Here is a 10,959-nt window from a genome sequence, read left to right on the forward strand (position 1 = left end):
TAACATGCAAAGGAGTCCCTGCTACAAAAAAAGCCCTGGGCAAGGTAAACAGAATAAGAAGCAAAAGGTGGGTGTGGCTGGATGAGCACACTTCTGGTAACATGGGGTGTGTGGCCTAATATGCCAATGAGCTGTGCTGTCAGGGGTGTGGCCTAATATGCTAATGAGTTTCTGCTGTTGGGTGTGGTCTATTATGCTAATGAGTTCTTGCTGGGCTTTTTCTTCAAAAAAAGCCCTGCCTGTGAGGGTGTGTCCATCTTGTAGAATTCCATTTTACTGCATCCCTATTTATTATTCTACAGATTTTTAAAGAAATTATTTCTTTTACCGGAGTGTTTTCAGTGTTTTTAACTTTGAGATAAAATAAGTAAAAGCATGCTGGTGTCGTTTAGCAAGACATTAAGCTTCTCAACGAACCACTCTGAAACTAAGAATTGTCAGGACCCAAGAAGCTAAATCCAAACAGGCTTTCCAGGTTGACTACTCCCCTGTATGATAGAATAAGATATTGCTGAAGCTAAGCAGCTAGGTGGACTCCAAAGAGGGTGTTTTTTTTTCTTTGAGGCCATCCTGTAATGAACTGAGAGGGACACTGGTGCAGGACAAAATGATTTAGCTTTGTGTCAGAGAAATCAATGTAGCTTTGATTTCAGGGGAGCCTCCATGTTCAGGGGCAGTCAACCTCTGGATCACCATGGCAGGAGGCAACATCAGGGAAGGTCTTGGCTTCATGCTCTGTTGTTGGCCATCCAGAGGAGCTGGTTGGCCACATGTGTGAGATGGGATGCTGGACTACGTGGTCCACTGGTCTGATCCAGCAGGGCTCTTATATACTTATGAAGGCCTCTCTGCCCTGTTGTTGGCCCTCCAGAGGAACTGGCTGGCCCCTGGGTGAGACAGGAGGCTGGACTAGATGGACCCCTGGTCTGATCCATCAGGGCTCTTCTAATGCTCTTCACCATTAACCTTGCACACATGACATGTCCTAACTACTTCGCTACAGAGCAGGGGGGGGGATCAATCCCTCAGACAGACAAGATTGCCAAACTAGGCTTCTGGCAGATGTGTGCCGCTTCTTGTGCACTTGATGTAGTAGCGTCCTCCAAAGCTTACAAGTTTCCATCGTGCCCGCTGGGCAATCACCTTGGCATCGCAAGACATTTTTCTGAGCCTCACCCACTGGAGCCGGACCTTCTTTGTTTCATGCCAAGATTGGTCCTGTTGCACTCTGCCAAAGTTTGTCCTGTCAGAGGCATCCATTACTCTTAAATCTTTTCTCCCTCGCTTTGTGCCACCGTGCACAGTACACCAATTGGGCCTTTCTGCACACTTGATGTCCTTCGTGGCCTTGTCCGATTGTTTGAGGGTACTCTCTGGAACGTTCTGGCCTGCTCCTGCCTTGGCAAGTGCACACCAGATCACACACACACACCGCTGTGCTTTTAAAATCTCATACGAGTTTTGGGTATGGGTTTACTGGGTTCTTATGAAATCGAGGTTACTTTAAATAGGTAAAAGGTAAAGGTTTCCCTTGCTCGAAAGCCAGTCGAGTCCGACTCTAGGGTTGTGGTGCTCATCTCCGTTTCAAAGCCGAAGAGCCAGCGCTGTCCGAAGACGTTTCCGTGGTCACGTGGCCGGCATGACTAAACACCAAGCCGCACGGAACGCTGTTACCTTCCCACCAACGTGGTACCTATTGATCTACTTGCAATTTCTTGCTTTAAAAATGCTAGGTTGGCAGGATGTATACTTTAAATACATGGCCACTAAAGACTTATGGGACTGTGGTGGCTCAGTGGTTAAGACGCTGAACTGCAGACCGGAAGCTCGGTACTGCAGCAGTTCAAGACCCGAGTGCTGCATGACGGAGTGAGCTCCCGTCTCCGGACCCAGCTCCTGCCAACCTAGCAGTTCGAAAGCAAGAGATTGCAAGCAGATAAATAGGTACCACTTAGGTGGGAAGGTAACAGCGTTCTGTGCGCCACGGAAATGTCTTTGGACAGCACTGGCTCCTTCGGCTTGGAAGTGGAGATGAGCACCGCTCCCTAGAGTCGCATTTGAATGGCTTTAGAGCAAGGGAAACCTTTACCTAAAGACTTAACAGAAGCAATTGTTTGGAATACAGCAGACAGATCTCTTTCCCCTCCTTTAAAAAAATGTATATCTCACATTCTCTCCAGTGGGGACCCGAATCGCAGCATTTTTCTCCCGTTTGGTGTTGTGGTTACGAGTGGGGGACTCTAATCTGAGAGAACCAAGTTTGATTCCCCTCTTCTCCACATGCAGCTGCTGGTGTGACCTCGGGTCACTCACAAGTTCTCTCAGAGCTGTTCTCTCACGAGCAGTCCTCGAAAGAGCTCTCTCAGTCCCACGTACCTCACAGGGTGTCTGTTGTGGGGAGGGGAGGGGAAAGGAGTTGGTAAGCTGCTCTGAGACTCCGTTGGGTAGTGAAGGGCGGGGTATAAATCCAATCTCCTCCTCCTCCTCCTTTTTCTCTTGGGGGTTGAGGCCACCCAAGCAGCCTTCCTGTGAGATCTTGGCTCTCTGGCCAGCACTGTAGGTAGGAGGGGCTACATCCGGATGTCGATTGACGACAGAGGCTAAATTGACCTTGCTGTGGATTTTCAGAAGTCAGACAGTGTGTGGATAAATTCAGATAAGTAGCCATGTTGGTGTGAAGCAACAGAATGCAATTTGAGTCCAGTCGCGCCTTGAAGACCAGCAAAGTTTAACGCATGCACACAAAAGCTTATACCCCGAATTGAACTTTGTTGGTCTTCAAGTCATCCCTGGACTCAAACTTTGTTCTAGTGTGTAGATAAAAAGATGCTGTCCCTTTTCTCTGGGGCCACCATCAGATGTGGAAGTTCAAAGCTTCTCTTTTTCTTTTATTGGACGCAACAGGTGATGGCCCAGATCTTGAAAGATATGGGGATTACCGAGTATGAGCCCCGGGTGATAAACCAGATGCTGGAGTTTGCATACCGTGAGTCTTCCTTTGCGTCGTGCTTTATCGCAGCCTGTCCCAATTTTTATGTATGCCTCTTTACATTTCCCACTTTCGCTATTTCTCTCCACACCCCAGCCCCAGAACTATCTCACTGGGTAATGTTGGCAGTCTGCAAGCAGGCCCCGGCTCCAGGTTGCTGGTCTATAGGGATGCCAAACTCCACGTGGGACCTGGAGATCCCCCAGAATTACAACTCATCTCTAGGCTACAGAGATCAGTTTCCTTAGAGGAAATGGATGCTTTGGAGGGTGGAATCCATGACATTGTACCCCACTGAGGTTCCTGTCCTCCATAGGGTCCCTTCCCCAAATCTCCAGGAGTTTCCTGGGCTGGATCTGGCAACCCTGTAATCCCCACCATCCCCCTGTCAGTGGCCAGGGGAGACCTGAGAGCCCTGTTGGCCAATAGGTTTTCCCCAAGTCCCTTGCCAAAATTCTACAAAATGTTGGAAGGTTCCAAGACAAGCATCCCTCTGCAATGGAGGCAGCTGTGTCTAAATAGGTGCACCCCAGAGTAGAGATGTAAAATTTCTGGAAATTTTGAAGCTCGGAAACCCCCCCGATTTTCTTCCGGTTTTTTTCGGGGGGAAATGGCAATTTTCGGAAAAATTGAAAAAAATGCTACATTAGCATTTCGTTTGTCTTTTCTGGATTGAAAGTCATTCTGTTACTTTAGGAACATACAATATGACTATGGACATTTTTACTTGAAACTGAAACTTTTTTTCTTCTTCTGACAATCGCACCTCCTAAAGGAAGAAATGCATCTTGTTCTTGCATTGGAGGGTTCAGTTTGTAACCTAGGACTTGCTTGTCAGTGCACAGAAATTACGGTAGATCAATCTGATACCATACGTATATATTTTAGAAATGATTTGGAAAATATTTGAACACTTTGTCTTAAAATATTTTATTCATCATGTTAAAATAAAACGTTCTATAATCGATTTCTTTTCTTTTCTTTTTTCAATTTTTCCAATTTTTCGGAAAAAAACAAAAAAGACTTCAGGAAAAAAACGGGGAAAAAACGTTTCTCCCCCGAATTTTTCCATTTTTTTTCCCGGGCCTTCACATCTCTACCCCAGAGACGTAAAGGGGGTGCCTCCTGGCTGCTCTTGAAGCACCGCCAAGCAGTGCTCCCTCTCAGCTGTGGAGTCTTGTGAACAAAAATTCTACTTTGTGAGCTCCTGGCCTTAAAGTTGTGAGCGAGCGATTTGGCCACTGCATAAATTTGTTTGCTCTGGAGCCCTCCTTCCTGAGCTAAGGCAAAAATGTGTGAGCCGGAGGCTAAAGAACTGGGAGCTAGCTCACACTCACTCAGCTTAGAGGGAACACTGCCTCCAAGTCTCGTGAGAGGCTGGAGACCCGGGGGGGGAGGGCTCTTTCCTTTGGGTAAGGGGCCAGTGGGCTCCAGGGACCTTGACGGTGATCGCTGATTGCATTTTTATTTCTGCTCTCCTCCTTCCAGTCCAGCCTTCACAACAACCTGGCAGGGTAGGTTAGGAGGAGAGAGCATGACTGACTCAAAGTCAGCTAGAGGTTTTTTGTCATCTTCTGGGCGTGGAGCAGGGGTCACTGGATGTGTGGGGGGGGAGGTAGTTGTGAATTTCCTGCCTTGTGCAGGGGGTTGGACTAGATGACCCTGGAGGTCCCTTCCAACACTATGATTCTGTGATAGAGAGTGGCAGTGCCCCTGCTGGTGCCATTGCTGAGCCCGCTCGCAGGAAGGGCGGGCTATAAATGTGAATAAATAAATAAACATTAGTCCAGCGCTCTAACCGCTCAACTGCCCTGTCCTTGCCTTCCGGCTGCAAGGAACCATGCAGCCCTCCCGATATTTCCGGATTTTTGTTTCCCGAAAGGATACGTGACGACCATCTTGGAAGATGCCAAAATCTACTCCAGCCACGCCAAGAAGTCGAGCGTCGATGCGGACGACGTGAAGTTGGCTATCCAGTGCCGGACGGACCAGTCGTTCACCTCTCCCCCTCCCAGAGATGTATGCCTACTCCCCTGCTGTTGTGGGGAAAAGAGATCTGTTCATAATTTATACAGGGGTCCTTCCTGAATGTAGCACAGGGCTTAGTGCAGGGGGTGTCCTACACGGTGCCCGTGGGCGCCATAGCACCCACCAATGCCTTTCTCCGTGGCCACCCGTTGTTTTTAGAAAGTGGGTGGGGCTCTTGCCCAACAGAGCTTCTGATTGGCTACCGAAGATCTAATCAGCTATGCAGATTGAAATAACATTGTTTCAGTAACAGCTGCCACCACAAAGTTTGTTTAATTCTCTGTCACTTCCCTTTCCCCGTGTATATTTAAATTGCACCACTTCTTCCCTGCCCTGTGTATGTGGCTAGCTTTTCTGCGGCAGCCATTTTGTGGTCGGCTCCACCTCTTGCGGCAGCCATTTTCTGGTTGGCTCCGCCGCTTGCGGCAGCCATTTTCCGGTTGGCCCCGCCCGTTGCAGCTGCCAGTTTGTGGTTGGCTCCGCCTCTTGCGTCCGCCATTTTCTGGATGGCTTCACCTCTTGTGGCCGCCATTTTCTGGTTGCACCCACCACTGGTCCCCACAGTTTCGAAAAGGCTGGGGGAGCCATGGCACAGGGTGTATCGTAAGCAAAACAGAAGGTCCCTGCCCCAAGGAGCTTACAGTCTTACTCCCAGTAGCAAGGTGGGGGGGACTGAGAAGAGCCGGGGGCAGTGAGTGGGGAAGGCTGCATGAGCTCAAGTGTCTAGACTTTGGAAAGGTGTGATCCGAAGCCAGGGAGAGCAGGAGGTGTGAATTAATACCATGTGCCTTTCCCCCAGTTTTTGCTCGATATCGCACGGCAGAAGAACCAGATGCCCTTGCCGTTGATTAAGCCGTACGCGGGCCCACGGCTGCCGCCCGATAGATACTGCCTGACGTCCCCCAACTACAAGCTGAAGTCTCTGCAGAAAAAGGTGGGAGCTGGGAGCGGTACCCGTGTTGTGCGCGTGTGCCCTTAACCCGAGGAACTGTGTCCTGGTTGGGCCAAGCAGAGCTTTACTGCCCAGCGGGGGTGTGCGTAAGGTGCTGGTGGGATTCTTCTCGGTCAGAACAAAGAAACACAAAGACGGAAGAGAAGCCATGAAATGCTAATACTTGGCACCTTGGTTCCCAATCAGAGCAACAAACTAGCTCCAAAGTTCCCGGGCATCCTGTTGTCTAAACAGACTGGTTACAAACAAACATGTGACTTAACAAACATCATTAACCCTGTAAATACTGAAGTGTTTTGACTTGTAACACCCAACAGGTGCCCTCAAGTCGCAGGTGACTTATGGCATCCCCTCGTGGGGTCTTCAAGGCCAGAGACGTTCAGAGGTGGCTTTTCCATTGCCTGCCTCGGCGTCACGACCCTGGTCTCCCTTGGAGGTCTCCCATCCAAATACTAGCCAGGGCCGACCCTCCTTAGCTTCTGAGATCTGATGAGGTTGGGCTGTCCGGGTCAAGAAAAGGACAAACCGAGGTGGTTTGCCACTGCCTGCCTCTGCGTAGCAGGCCCTGGGCTCCCTTGGTGGTCTCCTGCCCAAGCACAAGCCAGGACCGGCCCTGCTTAGCATCTGAGAGGCTGGCCTGCGCCCGTCCAGGTTATGACACTTGACTGTCAAACTGCCGTGATGAGATGGTGCCCCCTGTCAGACGTTTCCTGGGAGATGTCAGGACCCACAGCAAAACAATGAAGTACACGCTTCCAAGAAGGTTTTACTTTTATTGAAAAGCCATAGATGCAGTAACAGGAACACTGTTAGGAATGGCGGACTACCTATGCGCATACTAGCCTGGGGTGCTGTCACCACCCTGTAGACAATGTGGCCCTAGTCAGATTAATTGGTTGGTTAGAACCACTATGTAAACCGCCCAGAGACCCTTCGGGGTCAGGGCGGTATATAAGCCAAAGTTATAAATAAATATAGATAAATAAATAAATAATAGGATATAGGGCATTCGAATGCGCCCCCCCCCCCCCTACCCAATTAGATGGGCTCCCCCGCGCGGGATTCAGGAAAGTTGCTAACGGTAGCAAAAGCTGGGAACCAGAACGATCCCACGGAAGGTAGACACCACAACTCCTCCAGTACCTCTTTACAGATAAGCGTTGCAGCTGCTGGTAAGCAATGAAGCGCATGGAAAGGGAATGCAGAACAATTAGAATGTCTCTCCCAACTCATGGCAGCTTACCTGACAGGAAGCTGGGTGGCTGGCCTGCAAGGCCAGAACTTTGGGGAGGCGAAGGGGGCCTTATGCTTGCCTGTTTGTTTCCGGGATCCTCCGTGCAGGCCCAGAATGACGAGGAGAGAGAGTTTCATGTGTTCCAGGATCCCTCCAGCCCAAGTACAGAAACTGGAATTCAGTCTTCCACACCCAGCTTAGCTCTTCACCCTTCCCAGTAACCAGCAGAAGCAAGTGTATTTTTCTCTTTGGTGTCGTTCCCCAGTTTGGTGTAGTGGTTAAGTGCGCGGAGTCTAATCTGGGAGAACCGGGTTTGATTCCCCACTCCTGGGGAACCTTGGGTCAGTTACAGTCCTCTTGGAATTCCTACCTCACAGGGCATCTGTTGTGGGGAGAGGAATCTGTCAAGAGCTCTCTCAGCCCCACTGACCTCACAGGGTGTCTGTTGTGGGGAGGGGGAGGGAAAGGAGTTTGTAAGCTGCTCTGAGACACCTTTGGGTAGTGAAAGGTGAGGTATAAATCCAATCTCTTCTTGTTCTTCTTTAAATGGGACGCAATGTTCCCTCTAAGCTGTGGAGTCTTGTGAGCAAAAATTCTACTTTGTGAGCCACTGGCATTAAAGTTGTGAGCAGGTGATTTGGCTACTGCATGAATTAGTTTGCTCGGGAGCCTTCCTTCCTGAGCAAAGACAAAAATGTGTGAGCTGGAGGCTAAAAAACTGTGAGCTTGCTCACACTAACTCAGCTTAGAGGGAACACTGAAAGGGAGCACTTTGATTTTACTGCTTCAGTAAACATCTTTCTCCGGTTTTTCCCAGGTGCCAATGGTAGTCATGCTGCAATATCTGATTAGCTAGCCAAAGTTAAATACTACACATTTAGAGAGGTTTAAATCAATCAGTCGATCAACCTTTATTGGCATATTGTATTAAAACTGCCAAGCAAGGAAATACAGAATTCATATACAGGCAATGATACCTTCCCTCCTCTTGGAAGCGAAAAACAGAAATTTGGCCACCATTTCCAAAATCACTGAGGAGCGAGTAGAGAGTAAATAAGGTATCTTCCATTCATCAGAGTAGGTGCAAGTGGAGGAGTGGGGAATCAAACCCGATTCTCCCAGATTAGAGTTCGCACACTTAACCACTTCACCAAACTGGCTTAATGTGGTTTAATTCAATCAGTCGATCAACCATTATTGGCATATTGTATTAAAACTGCCAAGCAAGGAAATACAGAATTCATATACAGGCAATGATACCTTCCCTCCTCTTGGAAGCGAAAAACAGAAATTTGGCCACCATTTCCAAAATCACTGAGGAGCGAGTAGAGAGTAAATAATGTATCTTACATTCATCAGAATGATTCGCTCGATTTCTCAACAAAGGCTCGAGATATAATGATCGAATATCGCAACAGAAGATACAGTGTAGAAGGATATGATCCACACTCAATTTCATTAACACCACAAGGACATAAATGTAATTTAAATGCTGCATGTTGAGTGCACACGTGATACACACACACACAAGTATATATAAGTTAAAAAAATGTGTGTTCTGAGGACAGTTACCTGAAAAACTTAGTTGCAGCTTCGAAACTGCCCCCCACTGGGCTAATCTACGCATTCATGACGTATCCAGTACATTTTATTTATTTACTTTATTTACACCCCCACCTTCCTTCCCAGTGTAAACCCAAGGTAGCTTGCACAGTTCTCTGCTCACTTTTAATCCTCACAACAGCCCTGTGAGGTAGGTGAGGCTGAGGCTGTGTGACTGGCCCAAGGTCACCCAGTGGGATTCCGTGGCAGAGCAGGGGATTCGAACCCGGGTGTCCCAGAACCTCGTCCGACACTCTAGCCAGTACCCTGTGTCGGCTCTCATAAATTGTAAGCGTTGCTTCTTTCCAGGTCTCTTCCTCCGCCGGAAGGATAACCGTGCCACGGCTGAGCGTCGGGGCCGTCACCAGCAGGCCCAGCACACCAACTTTAGGTACTGCTCCGCAGCGCAGATGAGTTGCGCTCTTGTCTTGCCCTGTCACTTTTCCATGCCCCTCCGTGCTGCCGACTCATTTGTACTGTTTTGGTTTCGGAGCTGAGCTCCCGTGCCCTGGCAGGGTGGTGGAGAGAGGGAGAGCTTTAGTCACTGTGGCCTCTTCTCTCAAGTCGGTTTCCAGGTTGCTAAGCCCCTCCCTAGAGGGATCTCAGTCCTGTGCATGGCCAACCACGCCCATAACTAAAATGCACTCCTTTAAGCAGAGTGGGGTGCTGTGGTTGACTAATTCCCTCACTGAGCAAGGGGGTTGGAGTTGGTGAACTCTAGGTTCCCTTGTAACTCTGTATGAAGAAACTGGTCTCCTTTAGGAGAGTTTTTCTGCCTAAGTGTGAGCTTTCCTGACTCTAGAAGTCGTCACCCCCCACCTTTCCGGCTTGTTATCAGAATGGTTGCTTAGGCTGGCAAAAGTGATTAACTTGCAGCAGCTGAGGACTGTCTCCCCCCTCCCCCCCCTTCATTTTTCTTCTTGGTGAATTTCAGGGACCCCTTCGGCACAGACGGTATCTGTCTCGACCAAAGTCGGGACCCCCATGTCACTGACGGGGCAGCGATTCACCGTGCAGATCCCCACGTCCCAAACATCGGTCAAGTCAGGTAAAAACGAGCTTTAAACAGCACACTTATTTCCCAAATTAGGGGGCCGAGCTGGGGTGGGAAGGCGAGAGAGAGAGTGTGGATTTTGAGAGACACCTGCTGCTGTAGGTGGGTGAATACACGAAGCTGCCGCCGCCTTCTACTGAATCCGAACCTCGGTCCATCAAGGTCAATTGTGTCTACTCAGATTGACAGAAGCTCTGCAGGGTCTCAGGGGGCGCCCAGCCACATCACCTGCTACGCCATCAGGGCCGGCCCCAGCTTATTTTGCAGCCTAGGCAAGGATCCTTTCTGGCGCCCCCCCTCCCTTGGGTGCTGCTGCTGCCACCGGCCAGAGGATTTCCGCACCGACTTGACCCACTTTGCCCAGCTGCTGCCTCGCCCAGCGCCTTTCCCGGCTCCTGCCGGCGGAGCCTCCCACAGGCTGGCAGGTCGCAGGAATGGGCCACGCTGGGTAGGGGGGCTTTTGGCGGGGGGGGCAGGTGCAGTTTGGCGCCCCTAAGGGCCGGCCCACTCTAGGCGAATGCCTAGTTTGCCTAGTGAGCGAGCCGGCCCTGCACGCAATCCTTTTAAGGGGAGATGCCGGGGATTGAACCTGAGACCTTCTGCATGCCAAGCAGAGGCTCTAGCACTGAGCCACGGCCTCTCCCCAATCCTACCAGCTTTTCCTTGGGATCTTGTTGGGGGGCTCCCCATGAGGCCCATGGCCCTGTCCTGCTCGGGACCCCTTGACACCACCCAGGTTTCCTCCAAATGGGGAAGTGTGCAGGCAACCAGGAGAACTGTGTGACTCTCCATGTGAGGAAGTAGCACAAAAGGCCTTTTTCTCCCTCCCCAGTTTCTTTTTAAAGAATTATTATTTGTGCGTGCGCGTTCATGCGTGCCTGTGCCTGGAAGTTGTGGCGACCAATGTTCCCTCTAAGCCGTGAAGTCTTGTGAGCAAACATTCCACTTTGTGAGTTCCTGGCATTAAAGTTGTGAGCGAGCGATTTGGCCACTGCATAAATTAGTTTGCTCTGGAGCCCTCCTTCCTGAGCAAAGACAAAAATGTGTGAGCCTGAGGCTAAAAAACTGTGAGCTAGCTCACAACAACTCAGCTTAGAGGG

At 49.9% G+C, this 10,959-nt stretch overlaps 1 protein-coding gene across 1 annotated transcript in view; it reads left to right on the plus strand.

Moving 5' to 3' along the window:
• Window positions 1-2,899: 2,899 nt before the first annotated feature.
• The window catches only part of LOC107115710 (transcription initiation factor TFIID subunit 9-like), a 10,305-nt gene continuing 2,245 nt past the window's right edge, over window positions 2,900-10,959 (plus strand). The window contains exons 1-5 of the mRNA XM_015417468.1: window positions 2,900-2,986; window positions 4,872-5,008; window positions 5,817-5,951; window positions 9,115-9,196; window positions 9,740-9,853. Of these exons, the coding sequence (XP_015272954.1) occupies window positions 2,908-2,986; window positions 4,872-5,008; window positions 5,817-5,951; window positions 9,115-9,196; window positions 9,740-9,853 (547 nt within the window). The 5' untranslated portion in view covers window positions 2,900-2,907. The remainder of the gene's footprint in view (window positions 2,987-4,871; window positions 5,009-5,816; window positions 5,952-9,114; window positions 9,197-9,739; window positions 9,854-10,959) is intronic.

Source organism: Gekko japonicus, unplaced genomic scaffold (genome assembly GCF_001447785.1).
Source record: "Gekko japonicus isolate JY-2015 unplaced genomic scaffold, Gekko_japonicus_V1.1 scaffold3484, whole genome shotgun sequence".
In the NCBI taxonomy this organism is placed as follows: Eukaryota; Metazoa; Chordata; class Lepidosauria; order Squamata; family Gekkonidae; genus Gekko; species Gekko japonicus.